The sequence below is a fragment of the Amphiprion ocellaris genome, chromosome 24 (assembly GCF_022539595.1).
Source record: "Amphiprion ocellaris isolate individual 3 ecotype Okinawa chromosome 24, ASM2253959v1, whole genome shotgun sequence".
Taxonomy (NCBI): Eukaryota; Metazoa; Chordata; class Actinopteri; family Pomacentridae; genus Amphiprion; species Amphiprion ocellaris.
Genome location: NC_072789.1, coordinates 18,926,134 through 18,943,348, shown reverse-complemented (window position 1 = coordinate 18,943,348; position 17,215 = coordinate 18,926,134). Strand labels below are relative to the sequence as shown.

Here is a 17,215-nt window from a genome sequence, read left to right as displayed (position 1 = left end):
AGACACACAACCTCAGACACACAACCTCAGACACACAACCTCAGACACACAACGAGTCCTGGAACCGTGACGACGAGGAGAGAAACTCAGATCTTCAGTGCAGAATGACTCAGATAGAATAAACTAAAGAGACGAAAATGACACTAAAATATGAAAAAATAACACAAGTAGACACAAAAACTACATAAAATAACAGAAAAACACGAGCAAAAATGAGTCAAACTGACAAAATGTGCAAAGAAATGACATAAAATAATAGAAAAAACACAAAATTTATCAACTGATGCAAAAATGAGACAAAATGCCACAAAAATAACAAGACATGCAAAAATATGCAAAAAACGAGGCAAATTACATTGAAATGACACAAAAAGATGCAAAAACAAGACAAAAAGACAGAAAAAAATTTGCAAAAATGAGACAAAACATCACAAAAATATGCAAAAACATACAAAAATATGTAAAAACAAGAAAAAATTACATTGAAAAGATACAAGAATTTCCAAAAATGACACAAAGTTATACAAAAATATGCCAAAAATGACAGAAAATAACTTTAAAAAATTGAAAAAAATACACAAAAAGTGCAAAAATATCAGAAAAAATGCAAAGATGACAAAAAAATGTGCAAACGTGACACAAAAACTAAACATAAAGATGCAAATATGACACAAACAGATGCAAAAACAAGAAAAAATATACAAAAAGGTGCAAAAAGGCTCAGACGTGACACAAAAATAAACACAATCATGCAAAAATTCCTCAAACTGAAAAGAATATGCAAAAAATGACAGAAAACTGTAAAAATGTGCAAAAATGACACAAAAAGGTGCAGAAATGACAAGAATTAAACACAAAGATTAAAAAATGACTCAAACTGACAAAGATATGCAAAAAAATACAGAAAATAATAGAAAAAAATTTGCAAAAATGACACAAAAAGGTGCCAAAATATCTGAAAACATGTAAAGATGACAAAAATGTGTAAAGACTGCACAAAAATTACACAAAATGAAAAAAATGATGCAAAAACAAGGAAAACATGATATAAAAAGGTGCAAACATGACACAAAAATGACACAAAATGTGAAAAAAGAGACAGAATGACACAAAAATAAAGACGATGCAAAAATGACTCAAACTGACAAAAATCTGCAAAAAATGACAGATAACAGAAAAAATGTGCAAAAATGGCACAAAAATGAAACACAAAGAATAAAAAATGACTGAAACTGACAAAAATGTGCAGGAAAAGACACAAAATAACAGAAAATATGTGCAAAAATGACAAAAAAATGACAAAAAAAAATCAGGGTATAAAATGTCACCAAACGATGCAAAATGAGAAAAATGGACAAAAATGTGCAAAAATAATGACAACACCAGAAAAAGATGAAAACATTGACGTCATTCTGCAGAACTTTGGACAAATATTTGTGTTTCTGGAACATTTTAACTCATTTAGGAGGATTTCTGAGTCGTTCAAAGTCATTTTATGACTTTCTGAGTGATTTTATTCAACATCCAGTTATTCTGTTTTATATCTTTATATTTGATCAAACATTAAAATGAGACGTGTAGAACTCAGATCTAACATCAGGTCCTCCTGGAATCCTGATATTCTGGAGACAGAAGGACTGAAACCAGCAGCAGGTCCATCCGTCACCACGACAGCCAATCGCCTGTCAGCTGCTTGTTGCCGCGGTGATGGAGAGACGAACACATCTGCCGACAACATCTGTTCACCAGAGCAGAACCAAGCTGGAGGTTAGACTGGATCTGGATTGGTTTAGACCCGGATCTGGACCGCTTTAGACTGGGATCTGGACCGGTTTAGACCGGGATCTGGACTGGTTTAGACCGGATCTGGATTGGTTTAGACCGGGATCTGGACCGGTTTAGACCGGGATCTGGACTGGTTTAGACCGGATCTGGATTGGTTTAGACCGGGATCTGGACCGGTTTAGACCGGGATCTGGACAGGGATCTGGAGTGGCTTAGACTGGATCTGGACTGGTTTCAAACTAGTATTTAGACTGGTTCAAACTACAAACTGTAGTATAAGTACATGATAAGTGGTACTACAGACTGTAGTATTAGTACATGATTAATGGTACTACAGACCGTAGTATAAGTACATGACAAGTGGAACTACAGACTGTAGTATAAGTACATGATAAGTGGTACTACAGACTGTAGTATTAGTACATAAGTGGTACAACAGACTGTAGTATTAGTACATGATAAGTGGTACTACAGACTGCAGTATTAGTACATAATAAGTGGTACTACAGACTGTAGTATTAGTACATGATTAATGGTACTACAGACTGTAGTATAAGTACATGACAAGTGGAACTACAGACTGTAGTATAAGTACATGATAAGTGGTACTACAGACTGTAGTATTAGTACATGATAAGTGGTACAACAGACTGTAGTATTAGTACATGATAAGTGGTACTACAGACTGCAGTATTAGTACATGATTAATGGTACTACAGACTGTAGTATAAGTACATGACAAGTGGAACTACAGACTGTAGTATAAGTACATGATAAGTGGAACTACAGACTGTAGTATAAGTACATGATAAGTGGTACTACAGACTGTAGTATTAGTACATGATAAGTGGTACAACAGACTGTAGTATTAGTACATGATAAGTGGTACTACAGACTGCAGTATTAGTACATGATTAATGGTACTACAGACTGTAGTATAAGTACATGATAAGTGGAACTACAGACTGTAGTATAAGTACATGATAAGTGGAACTACAGACTGTAGTATAAGTACATGACAAGTGGAACTACAGACTGTAGTATAAGTACATGATAAGTGGTACTACAGACTGTAGTATTAGTACATGATTAATGGTACTACAGACTGTAGTATAAGTACATGACAAGTGGAACTACAGACTGTAGTATAAGTACATGATAAGTGGTACTACAGACTGTAGTATTAGTACATGATAAGTGGTACAACAGACTGTAGTATTAGTACATGATAAGTGGTACTACAGACTGCAGTATTAGTACATGATTAATGGTACTACAGACTGTAGTATAAGTACATGACAAGTGGAACTACAGACTGTAGTATAAGTACATGATAAGTGGAACTACAGACTGTAGTATAAGTACATGATTAGTGGTACTACAGACTGTAGTATAAGTACATAATAAGTGGCATCACGGTGTTTACATACACCTCATGCTGTCTGGTCCTCTGCTACCGGTGAAGCTAACATGGCTATCTGATGGCCAAAATGGCGGCAGGTTTGAGTCGGTGCATGTAAACAGGAAGCAGGAAGTAGGAAGCAGGAAGTGACGAGATGAAGGGCTGACAGAATGACAGGATGGAGAGATCCTTCCCTCACCGAGGGGAGGAGTCTCAGGCAATCACATGACTGCGTTTCCCTGCCCGGGTCCTGGTTTTAGACTGGTTCTAAACTGGTATTACACTTAGTCTTGGACTGGTTTTACATAGGTTTAAAACTTGGTTTTATACTGGTTTTATACTAGTTTTATACTAGTTATACAATTGGTTTTATACTGGTTTTATACTGTTTTTTTTACTAGTTTTACAACTAATTTTATATTGCTTTTATACTAGTTTTATACTGGTTTTATACTGGCTTTACAATTAGTTTTGGATTGGTTTTATAATAGTTTTATACTGGTTTTATACTAGTTTTACTACTGATTTTATACTAGTTTTATACTGTTTTTTCCTAGTTTTAAATTGATTTTATACTGGTTTTACAATTAGTTTTGGACTGGATTTATACTGGTTCTATACTAGCTTTACATTTGGCTTTATATTAGTTTTATATTGGTTTGATACTAGTTATACAATTGGTTTTCTACAGTTTTTTACTCATTTTACAACAGATTTTGTACTGCTTTTATATTAGTTTTATAGTGGTTTTATACTGGTTTTTGTACTAGTTTTACAATTGGTTTTATACTGCATTTATACTAGTTTGACTTGTTTTATACTAGTTTTACAATTGGTTTTGGATTGGTTTTATACTAGTTTCACATTTGGTTTTATACTGGTTTTATATTGGTTTTATACTAGCTTTACACTGAGGCTTGGACTGGTTTTATCCCGATTTAAAACTAGGTTTTATACTGGTGTTATACTAGATTTTGGACTGTTCACAATTGGTTTTGGACTGATTTTATACTGGTTTAACCCTTGGTTTTATACTGGTTTTATAAATGGCTTCATACCAGTTTTACACTTAGTCTTTGACTTATTCTATACTGGTTTAAAACTTGGTTTTGGACTGTTTCTGCACTTGGTTGTAGACTGGATATATACTGATGTCAACACTTTAGAATGTTTTGGAACCTGTTTAAAATAAATCTCCTTAAAGTGAAACTAAACTCAGTGTCAGCTCAGTTCAAAATAAAACTTACTGTGAAACCACATTGGTGCTACTCTTGGGTTTAGACTGGTTTTAGACTGGTTTTATACTTAGATTTGGACAGGTTTTATATAAAATGTTCCTGTTGTGGTAAATAAATGCTGACATTTGGGAGTCTGTAAGTATACTAAAGGTTGTATGTACCTTATAAAAACAGTGGCCGAAGGTACTTTTAGAAGTCTACTGTACTCGTTGTTTCTGGGGGTGCATTTAGCGGTCGGACCGGGGCGGGGAAAGTGTGAGGCGAGGGGAGGGGAGATGGCGTTACCTTCTGCAGTACCAGAGAGTCCGTCGGCCTTGAAGTTGCTGGTGCTCTTCTTCCTGCGGTGCTTCTTGCGGTTGGCGTGAGGCGACGGTGGCGGCTCCATCTTAGGACTGGTGGTGCTGGAGATACTGGGACTGGAGCAGACCGAGTCTCCCAGACCGGTATCTGGAAAAGAACACAAACAGAACCAGGGTTAGAACCACACCAAGGTCTGGGGAACATGGGGGGAACCTGGAGGCTACACTAAGGTCTGGGGAACATGGGGGGGACCTGGAGGCCACACTAAGGTCTGGAGAACATGGGGGGAACCTGGAGGCTACACTAAGGTCTGGAGAACATGGGGGGAACCTGGAGGCTACACTAAGGTCTGGAGAACATGGGGGGAACCTGGAGGCTACACTAAGGTCTGGAGAACATGGGGGGGAACGTGGTTTCACGCCTTGTTTTATACTAGTTTTATTCTGGTTTTGCACTTCTATTGTATTTGTTTAATACTTGGTTTTACATTGGTTTTATATTGTTCGAACACTTGATTTTATCCTGGTCTTATAATGGCATAATCCTGGTTTTATAAAGGTTTAATCCTGGTTTAACACCAGGCTTTTCTCCTGGTTCTATCCAGACTCTGCTGCAGGCCTCGCTGGGTGTGATGGATGAACCTCAACAGGAGCAGATCAGTTGAGGGAAGCTGCCGTTGACATTTTGTCTGGTTTTATCCTGGTTTTAAGTCTGGTTTCTCCTGGTTTAACACCAGACTTTTCTCCTGGTTCTATCCTAGTTTTTATCCTGGTTTTACGTCTGGTTTTCTCCTGGTTTAACACTAGTTGTATTCTGGTTTTACGTCTAGTTATCTCCTGGTTTTTTCCTGGTTTTACGTCTTGCTCTATGCTAGTTTTCTCCTGGTTTTACGTCTGGTTTTCTCCTGGTTTAACACCAGACTTTTCTCCTGGTTCTATCCTAGTTTTCTCCTGGTTTTACGTCTGGTTTTATCCTGGTTTAACACTAGGCTTTTGTCCTGGTTCTATCCTAGTTTTCTCCTGGTTTTACATCAGGTTTTCTCCTGGTTTTACGTCTGGTTTTATCCTGGTTTAACACCAGGCTTTTCTCCTGGTTCTATCCAGACTCTGCTGCAGGCCTCGGTGGGTGTGATGGATGAACCTCTACAGCAGCAGATCGGTTGAGGGAAGCTGCCGTTGACATTTTGTCTGGTCGAAGCAGCACGAGGAGCTGATGGAGGTTCAGGTCCGCACTCGGGGGCCGGGGGGCGAGCGAGCCAATCAGAGCGGGCGGCGGAGTCTCTCTCTCTCTCTGACAGCTGTGACTCGCGGCAGAATAAAATAACATTCAGCTTCCATCAATATCACGGCGGCGGTGGCGGCGTTGACGTGTGCGCCGTGTGCAGATGGAAGCACACGCGTGTGCGGGCGAGCGCTCGGCAGACAGCCCCAAGGACGCCATAACTTATTTTACAACCGTTTAGTCTCAGCTCAAGTGGAAAATGTGACAACTTATCTCTGCTGACAACACGCCGTCCCCGAGCGCACAATTAACCACCGCGGATTAACGGCCCTCCCATCTGCACGCCGCGCTCCATCCACGTCAAAACCCTCCACAGACACTCTCTGCTTCTTCACGGGTTCTCCCTCTGCAGAACCACCGCTAAGCAGGCTCACACAGCACCACAGAAGAAGAAACAACAACACACAGCACCACAGAAGAAGAAACAACAACACGCAGCACCACAGAAGAAGAAGAAACAACAACACAGCACCACAGAAGAAGAAACAACAACCAAACAAACCACCACAGAAGAAGAAACAACACAAACCACCACAGAAGAAGACACAACACACAGCACCACAGAAGAAGAAACAACCAAACAAACCACCACAGAAGAAGAAACGACACACAGCACAACAGATGAAGAAACAACAACACACAGCACCACAGAAGAAGAAACAACCAAACAAACCACCACAGAAGAAGAAACGACACACAGCACAACAGATGAAGAAACAACACACAGCACCACAGAACAAGAAACAACCAAACAAACCACCACAGAAGAAGAAACGACACACAGCACAACAGATGAACAACACACAGCACCACAGAAGAAGAAACAACCAAACAAACCACCACAGAAGAAGAAGAAACAACACACAGCACCACAGAAGAAGAAACAACACAAAGCACCACAGAAGAAGAAACAACAACACAGCACCACAAAAGAAGAAACAACACACAGCACCACAGAAGAAGAAACAACCAAACAAACCACCACAGAAGAAGAAACAACCAAACAAACCACCACAGAAGAAGAAACAACACACAGCACCACAGAAGAAGAAACAACCAAACCACCACAGAAGAAGAAACAACCAAACAAACCACCACAGAAGAAGAAACGACACACAGCACAACAGAAGAAGAAACACACAACACCACAGAAGAAGAAACAACCAAACCACCACAGAAGAAGAAACAACCAAACAAACCACCACAGAAGAAGAAACAACACACAGCACCACAGAAGAAGAAATAACCAAACAAACCACCACAGAAGAAGAAGAAACAACACACAGCACCACAGAAGAAGAAACAACACACAACACCACAGAAGAAGAAACAACCAAACCACCACAGAAGAAGAAACAACCAAACAAACCACCACAGAAGAAGAAACAACACACAGCACCACAGAAGAAGAAACAACACAAAGCACCACAGAAGAAGAAACAACAACACAGCACCACAAAAGAAGAAACAACACACAGCACCACAGAAGAAGAAACAACACAAACAAACCACCATAGAAGAAGAAACAACTAAACAAACCACCACAGAAGAAGAAACAACCAAATCACCATAGAAGAAGAAGAAACAACCAAACAAACCGCCACAGAAGAAGAAACAAAACAAACCACCACAGAAGAACAAACAACATAAACCACGACAGAAGAAGAAACAACCAAACAAACCACCACAGAAGAAGAAACAACCACCACGACCATAATGTACAGAACTAAACGTTAACGCCGCTGTAGGATGGTGGACAACCACCATGAGGACCCAGAAGTTTTATCAAGACTGGTTTAAACTGGTTTAGATCGGTTTTACACTGGTTAGATTGGTTAAGACTAGTTTTAAACTGGTTTAGACTGGTTTTACACTGGTTTTATATTGATTTATACTGAATTTACAATGCTTTAGACTAGATTAACACTAGTTTTAGACTGATTTGAACCGGTTCTAAACTGGTTTGGACTGTATTTAAGCTAGGACTGGTTGATATTCATTATATACTGGATTAGACTGGATCTACACTGGTTTTACACAGATTTATGCTGGTTTTACACTGATTTGGACGAGACTTACAGTGGCTTGGATTGGTTTGTATTGGAATAACAGCGGTTTAGATTGATTTTAAAGTGGTTCTAGACTAGTTTGGACTGTAATAAACTACTTAGGACCAGTTTAGACTGGTTTGTATTTATTATATTCTGGTTTGGAACTGGTTTAAGACTTATTTGGACTGTATACAAACTGTTTAGAACTGGTTTAGACTGGTTGATTTGTTATCCTTTCGGTCTGGTTTGTACTTGGTATTCAGTTTGGTTTTGGACTGGTATTGAACAGGTTTGAACTGGTTTCTAGCTTGGCTGTAGACTGGTTTTAAAGATGGTTATTATAATTTTGCATGAATGCATCAGTAAGCTGGTTTGCAAACTGCTATTAAAACTTAATTTCTGATTATTTCACCCGTTTGAATCACAACTATATTCATTTATTGCAGGATTTTATTGGTTCTGTGCTTTTAGTCGGCTGGTGTAATTTTATTTTTAAATGCTGCATTGTTGAAGCACTTCATACAGATTATCATACACATTATTATTATTATTATTATTATTATTATTATTGTTGTCTATATTTTAAACAAATATCCTGCCTAAACCTCTGAAACCATCTGCTAGCTGTGTGGTGAGCTGCATTCTTCCACAAAGCTAAAGCTAATTAAGCTAACTAATCACTAATGAAGAGCAGTGTAAACAGTCCAGGTCTGTCTTTTTTCATTTTTTTAGATTTTAAAACACAACATGAATCTCATCTGTCTCGTTTTTAAGAGCCCTGAAAGCAGAATTCATGGCTTCATTATCATTTTTAAGGACAATTAAGAGGCTAATTTAGCATAAATTAATTTTTAAGGATCTGTGGGGACCTTGGAAGAGCATCCTCGCAGCGATAGGAACACCGATTTGGCCCCTGGGAGCCCGTTTGAAAGCGTTTCACAGCTTTAAACGTTATTTGAAGGAGGCTGCGGGCCGACGGCGGAGCTGTCAGTCAAGCTTATCGTCACGACAACACACACGGTGTGACAGCTGTCAGTCTTAGTGTGTGTTTGTGCGGTGTGTACCACTTCACAACTACCTGCGGCGCACACACAACAACACACACATCAGTGTTACAGTCGGATCAATGGCTGACAAATGACGGGGCCCCTCACAGAGCTCTGCAGTGGGGCCCACAGAGCCCCACCATGGAGCTGCACCACAAGGCCTGTGCTGACCACGGCCATGACGGTGGCATCGGTCCATATAAACTGGTTAGGACTCATTTTATATTGTTCTAGTCTGGATTTACACTGGTTTTAGGTTGGATTTATCCTAGTTTAGACTGGTTTTATATTTGTTTGGACTGGTTTTACCCTGGTTTAGACTGGTTTTATATTGTTTAAGACTAGTTTGGATTGGATTTAGACTGTTTAAGACTAGATTTACTCTGGTTTAGACTGGTTTTATATTGGTTTGGACTTGTTTAAGACTGGTTTTGACTGGATTTAGACTGTTTAAGACTGAATTTACCCTGGTTTTAAACTGGTTTGGACTGGATATACACTGGTTTAGACTAGGTATATATTGTTTTAGACTGGTTTCGACTGTTTAAGACTGGATATACCATTGTTTAGACTAGTTTTATATTAGTCTGGATTGGATTTAGACTGGTTTGGACTGGATTTAGATGGGCTTGGATTGGATTTGTATGGGTTGGTTCCAAATTAAAACTGGTATAGACCGGTTATATACTGGAGGGGACTGTATTTAGACTGGTTTTACACGGATTTGGCCTGGCTTTATACTGCTTTCGACTGGTTTTACACTAGTTTGGACTGGTTTTAGATGTACTTGGATTGGTTTTGTATGGGTTTGGTCTAAATTAAAACTGGTTTAGACTGGTTATTTATTAGTGTGGACTGGATATAGAGTGGTTTTATAGTGGTTTGGACTGGTTTCACACTGATTTGGACTGTATAGTAACTGGTTAGCATCAACATCAGCACACACATTATCGTTACAGACAGAACAATGGCGGACAATTGATGAGCTCCCTCGCGGAGCTCCACATTGGGGCCCTCCGAGCCCCACCCTCGAGCTGCACCACCAGGCCCAGGTGACTGACTGACCTGTGCTGACTCCGGAGTTTGCGATGACGGTGGCGTCGGTCCACTGGTCGGCGCTGGAGACGGAGTACGAGCGTTGGTGCATCCCTTCGAGGCCACCGCGACTGTTGAAGGAAACCAAGCTGACGCCGCTAGTCATCTGAGATGCCGACGAGCTGCTGGTCACCGAACCTAGCAAAGTTTAGATAAAATGATCGTTAAACCACAGAAGAAATATCTGTAACACATATAAATCAACCCATATTCTAATAAAAATACAGTCAGAACAGAAAAAAAGAATAAACACGTACACATATCATGAGCGTAATCAACATAAAACTGACGTTTGCTTGTTTGTATAAATGGGACAGGAAATGTATTTGTCCTTCTGCCTGTAATTATTTATATTAAAATCGCTTAAATACAGTTTTAAAAAATGATAGCGTGCAGTTTAAATGCAGCAAATCCCATAAGCTAGCGAGAGTTGCTAAGCTAACCACCTTTAGCAGGTGTTTAAGCTAAAAAAAATCAACAGTGAAACTTAGCTTTAGTTTTAGCTAATGCTAGCTGCTTCTATTTCTCCAGCCAGCATTTTTATTGATAAAGTCCTTTTACGCTAGCTGCGTAGCTAGCGGTCTTCATATTACTGTGACTGTGTAGTTAGCTTCACTCAATGACTTCAGCTGTTTAACTGTCTTCTTCAAATGATTTTGGCTGTGCAGTTAGCTTCTTTATTTGCCTTTAGCTGTTTAGTTAGCTCTTTGCTATGACATTAGCTCTGCAGCTAGCTGACTCTCTATGACTTGAGCTGTGTAGTTAGCTTCTTTATATGCCTTTAGTTGTGTAGTTAGCTTCTGTCTATGACTTTAGCTCTGCAGCTAGCTTATTCTCTATGACTTGAGCTGTGTAGTTAGCTTCTCTCTCTGACTTTAGCTGTGCAGTTAGCTTCTGTCTATGACCTTAGCTGTGTAGTTAGCTTCTGTCTATGACTTTAGCTGTGTAGTTAGCTTCTCTCTATGACCTTAGCTGTGTAGTTAGCCTTTGTCTATGACTTTAGCTGTGTAGTTAGTTTCTGTCTATGACTTCGGCTTTGCAGTTGGCTCTTTTCTAAGGCTTTAGTTGTGTAGTTAGCTACTTTATATGACTTTAGCTGTTTAATTAGCTTCTTTCTATGACATTAACTGTGTAGCTAGCTGTGTTTATGACCTTAGTTGTGTAGCTAGCTCGTTTTTATACTTTTAGTGCAGTCTCCCCATCCTCCCCCATTCTCCACCATCCTCCTCCATTCTCCCCCATCCTCCTCCAGTCTCCCCATCCTCCCCCATTCTCCACCATCCTCCTCCCTTCTCCACCATCCTCTCCCATTCTCCCCATCCTCCTCCATTCTCCCCCATTCTCCTCCAGTCTGTACCAGCCTCCCATTCTTCCCCGTCTCCCTCGTCCTCCCCCATCCTCCTCCAGCTTCCCCTGCCTCCCTCTTCCTCCCCCATCCTCCTCATCTTCCTCCAGCCTCCTCCATCCTCCCCCGTCCTCCCCCGTCCTCCCCCAGCCTCATTACAGCTCATTTCTTGCTGCCTGAACGGAGCCTCGGCTCTGATTGCATTAATATTCATGACAGTAATTAGTACACGGAGTACGGCTCACTGAATATTCATGCTATTAGCTCGGGCCTCCTGGATCCCAGTGTGTGATTGTGTGTCTGTGTGTGGTTGTGTGTCTGTGTGTAGCTGTGCAGTTGTGCGTCTGATTTCAGCCTCTCTGCACCTTTTGTTTTACGACGTCCTCCTCCAGGTGATCAGCAGCGTTTTGTGCGTTTCAAGGCTGAACTCGTGTCTTTTATTGTCACGGCGCCTCTTTCAATCAACCTTTATTGATTCAGGAAACACGCCGGCGTTTACGATCACAGAACAGCAGCAGCGATTAGCAGCACAATTAGGAAATGAACGCGACGGGATAATGGGGCGATTGTGTTGATCCGTTTAGGTCTGTTTACTCCAGATTTAAATACGTTTGTTCATGGAGGATGTCGGCAAAAGAGTCGCTGAGTTCATGTTTTATTAGATTCAATTTAACTCCAATATTTTTTTTAATATTAACTGAATTTTGAATACATTTACAATCTTATTTATGTCTAATTTAACTCCACAAGTAAGTCCAGAACTAGTTTAAGATCAGTCCAGAACCAGATTAAAAGTAGTCCAAAACTAACTCTAAAACCAAGTACACACCAGTCTAACACCAATGGAGAACCAAGTCTAAAATCAGTTTAAAAACAGTCCAAAACCTGTTTAAAACTAAGTTCAGAACCAAGTCTAAAACACATCCAAATCCAGCCAAAGCCAAGTCTTACTCTAATTTTAGAACCTGTCCAAAGCAAACTGCGAGATCAAGTTCAAAACCAGCCTACAATATTCCAAAACAGTCTTAAACCAGTCTAAAATCCGTCCAAGTCCTGTCTGGTTCCAGACCAAAACCAAGTCTAGAAAGGAGCGGTCTAACACCAACTTTAAAACCAGTCCAAAACTAAGTCCAAAACTCACACGAGGTTAGTCCAGTTGCCATAACTTATGCTTGCTTGAGACTTATCATGACCTGGATGACTGAGAACATCCACAGATTTAAGTCCAAAACCAGACTGAAACATCCAAATCTAGTTTAAAATCAGTCAAAAACCAAGTCTGAACCAGTCAAACACTATTGCAAAGCCAAGTTAAAAACCAGTTTAAAATCAGTCCAAAGCCAAATCTATAAATCTCTTGAGAGCCACCATGAAACTGTTTTATCAGCCTCTAACCAGAACAAAACCAGGTCCAGAAACCAGTGACGAGATGATAAACGGTTCCTGAAAATACTCTTAGTTAGTCTTTAAACATGACCTGGACAAACAGCTGAGTGAAAAAATGGAAGCATAGATTAGATAATTCAACGTCTAAAAAAACATTCAGGCTCCACAGATTCAGCTCAGTTCAGTTTTATTTACATAAAACTATAGTTTTAGAAACCCAGCTTTACGTGAAAGTAAAAGGTACTGAAGAGTTTTCCATGATACAAAATAAAAACCGAAATAAATGTCAAACTATTTAATGTTCTTTTGTGTTTCTGAGGAACCTGAAATGCTTCTTTTTAAGACCACCGATGTAGAAGAAAAACTGTTGGATGTGGTAAAAAAAATCCAACAAGTGTTTGGTTGAAGCGTCATCTAAAAGCACAAATCTTGTTTTTTAGGTCAGATGCTGAGATGTAAAAACGCACATTTTTTTAGCATTAAAATGCCAACAGGACCCAGTTTCTGAGGGTTCCAGGAGGTTCTGGACTCACCTGGGTTCTGTCCGAGCTGCAGGCTGCTCATGTCCTTGGTCAGGCCGTTGGTTTTGGGACTCGGCACGGCGGCGCAGGTGGAAACAGCTCGAGGAGGCCGTTTACCGGGAACCTTCACCGTGGTCCTCAGCAGGTCGATCTCCTTCCCGTGGACGTTCTGCATGTAGTCCTGAAGAAGAAGAGGCAGATGGTTAAAGTGTTCTCCATCTGGTCTGGAGGTTAGCAAAGTCTGAGAACGTCGAGTTCTGTGACGCATCGCAGACACAAAGAAGCTCAAAGTCCTGATTCATGAAGATTTTTATTCTCTGAAACATCAACGTGTTTAACCGTGTTTAGAGTGGAAAGATGATGATCTGAAACCAACCAGAAACCAGTTTAAAACCAGTCCCAAACCAATCTAAAACCATTCTAAAACCAGTCCAAAGTCCAAGTCAAATCAACCAGTCCAAAAACCTGTTTTAAAACTAGTCCAAAACCAAATCTAGAACTAGCCAAAAACTACATCCAAAATTAGACCAAAACCCAATTAAAACAAATCTAAAGCCGGTTTCAAACCAGTCTAAAACCAATTCTCGAAGCAACTAAAAACTACAACCAAAACCAGTTCAGAAAACTAAATCAAAAACCATTTTAAAACCAGTCAAAAACCACGTCTCAGACAAATCAAAAGCTAATCTGAAACCTGTCTTAAAGAACGTCCAAAACCAGTTTAAAACCAAGTCTCTAACCAGTCTGAAGCTACATCAAATATCTAAAAGTAGCCCAAAGCCCCGCTTAGTCCAATAAGTCCAATAATCAAGTCTAGAACTAGTCCAATAATCAAGACTAGAACCAGTCCAATAACCAAGGTTAGAACCAGTCCAATAATCAAGACTAGAACCAGTTCAATAATCAAGATAAGAACCAGTCCAATAACCAAGGCTAGAACGAGTCCAATAATCTAGGATAGAACCAGTCCGATAATCAAGACTAGAACCAGTCCAATAACCAAGTCTAGAACGAGTCCAATAATCAAGACTAGAACCAGTCCAATAACCAAGACTAGAACCAGTCCAATAATCTAGGATAGAACCAGTCCAATAACCAAGACTAGAACCAGTCCAATAACCAAGCCTAGAACCAGTACAATAATCAAGACTAGGACCAGTCCAATCACCAAGTCTAGAACCAGTCTATTAACCAAGATTAGAACCAGTCCAATAATCAAGGTTAGAACCAGTCCAATAATCAAGGCTAGAACCAGTCCAATAACCAAGGTTAGAACCAGTCCAATAATCAAGGTTAGAAACAGTCCAATAATCAAGGCTAGAACCAGTCCAATAACCGAGGTTAGAACCAGTCCAATAATCAGGTTTAGAACCAATCCAATGATCAAGGTTAGAACCAGTCCAATAATCAGGTTTAGAACCAGTCCAATAACCAAGGTTAGAACCAGTCCAATATTCAGGTTTAGAACCAATCCAATGATCAAGACCTAACCAGTCCCTTAATCAAGGTTAGAACCAGTCCAAAACTACATCAAAAACCAGTCCAAAAACAAGTCTACAACCAGTCCCAGACCAGTCTAAAGCCAGTCTAAAACCAGAACTAGAACTAGTCCAGGAACTGTTCATGTCCTGACCTCTGGATGTTCCTCTAGTTTCAGTCTCTAAAGGTTTTATTGAGGATAAAGCTGCTGATAAAAACTGTGAATAAACAGAAAGAACATGAGTCTCTGTTTCTGAGACTTGAATACATCTGTTGAGCTCTAAAATCCCGATTCCTGCAGATTTCCATCTTTAAACCGAGCATTCAGATGTTTCACAGCTTCTTTAGAGTGGAAATAGAATGAAAGAGGCCTTTCCAGAGCTGTGAAACCATTTGGAGGCTTGAATGTTTGACTTTTACTGGGAGTCCTGGTAATGATGTTGGAGCAGCAGTGAGGGTCTCCTCCACATCAGGAGGATTAGTGCGATAATAACGCTCCCAAAGCTCCACGTCCTACAATGGAAACAAAGCTGCACTAATCCCTTAAAGCGGCGCTCAAGTGGCCAAACACTCCGGCTCTGATTGGCTCCGCCCGCTCGCCGACACGCCCGGAAGAAGAGCAGCGGCGCCGTCAGACGCCTCCGACGACGAGGCGCCCGGCGATCTGGACGGCGAGGATCAGACGGCGGAATGAAAAGCCGAGGAGAGGTGTTAATGACCGACGAGAGGCGCTTGTTAAATCCACCCCCTCCGCAGGCCGCCGTGACCTCAGAGGAGCAGAGCATCATGGGAGGTCGGCCTCCTCTTCACATGAAGGAGGCGAGCACAAACAAAGCTCTGGCGGCCCGCTGGGTCGGATTAAAACCATTAAAACCTCCAGCATCCATTAGACGGCGAGTTTTACGAGGCAGACGGCTGTTTATCGGAACAATATCAACGAGAAGAAACACAAATGTTCGATTCCTCAGACTTGCTGCAGCAATGAGCTAAAGTTTAGAAACATCAGAACATCTTAAATTATTCCAGCAGCAGAACAACAAACCCAAACATTGAACCACAGCCATAAAGAAACATCTGGATCTACAAGAAGCTCCAAGACCAGGTAGGAACAGTTAAAAACTGGTCTGAAAGTAAGAACAAAACCTAACTTCAAATCCAGTCCAAACCCAAGTCTAGGACCAGCATAAAATTAGTCCTAAACCACTCTGCAATCAGTTTTAAACAAAACCAACATCTGTCTGAACCCAGTCCAAAACCAAGTCGAAAACTAGTCCAAGGCCAGGTCTAAGACTGGACAAGAAAGACTCTGCAACCAAGCCAAAAGCCATTTAAAATGAGATCAAAATCCAATCAATAAACAGCCTTAAACCTGCTGAAACCAGTTTACAACCAGGTCTACAACCAAACCAGAGACACATCTAAAACCAGACCACAACCAAGTCTAAAATGAGTCCAAATCCAGTCTAAAACCAGTTTACAACCAGGTCTACAACCAAACCAGAGATACATCTAAAACCAGACCAAAACCAAGTCTAAAATTAGTCCAAATCCAGTTTAAACCAGTCCAAAATTTGCTAAAACCGATTTACAACCAGGTCTACACCCAAACCAGAAATATACCAAAAACCAGACCATAACCAAGCCTAAAATCCAGTCTAAAACCACTCTGTTAGAACACAAGCTGTTAGAACACACCCTCTGTTAGAACAGCATTAGAACACTGTTAGAACAGACTAGAACACACACAGTCTGTTAGAACCATATTACAGCACCACTAGAACAGCATTAGAACACACACACTCTGTTAGAACATCATTAGAACCACATTAGAACACTACTAGAACAGCATTAGAACACACACACTCTGTTAGAACATCATTAGAACCACATTACAGCACCACTAGAACAGAATAGAACATGCACACACTCCATTAGAACATCATTAGAACCACATTACAGCACCACTAGAACAGCATAGAACACACACACTCCATTAGAACATCATTAGAACCACATTACAGCACCACTAGAACAGACTAGAACACACACACTCTGTTAGAACATCATTAGAACCACATTACAGCACCACTAGAACAGACTAGAACACACACACTCTGTTAGAACATCATTAGAATCACATTACAGCACCACTAGAACGGCAATAGACCACACACACACTCCATTAGAACATCATTAGAATCACATTAGAACACTACTAGAACAGCATTAGAACACAAACACTCCATTAGAACATCATTAGAACCACATTACAGCACCACTAGAACA

At 40.4% G+C, this 17,215-nt stretch overlaps 1 protein-coding gene across 8 annotated transcripts in view; it reads right to left on the bottom strand.

Moving 5' to 3' along the window:
- Positions 1-17,215, bottom strand: part of agap1 (ArfGAP with GTPase domain, ankyrin repeat and PH domain 1) — a 159,539-nt gene that overhangs the window by 43,034 nt on the left and 99,290 nt on the right. For 6 of the 8 annotated variants that reach the window (XM_055008573.1, XM_055008574.1, XM_055008575.1 and 3 more), the window contains 3 exons: positions 13,463-13,631; positions 10,169-10,336; positions 4,711-4,872 (listed from right to left, as the gene is read on the bottom strand). In XM_055008573.1, the coding sequence (XP_054864548.1) occupies positions 4,711-4,872; positions 10,169-10,336; positions 13,463-13,631 (499 nt within the window). The remainder of the gene's footprint in view (positions 1-4,710; positions 4,873-10,168; positions 10,337-13,462; positions 13,632-17,215) is intronic. The other 2 variants (XM_055008569.1, XM_055008572.1) reach the window with 1 other exon arrangement.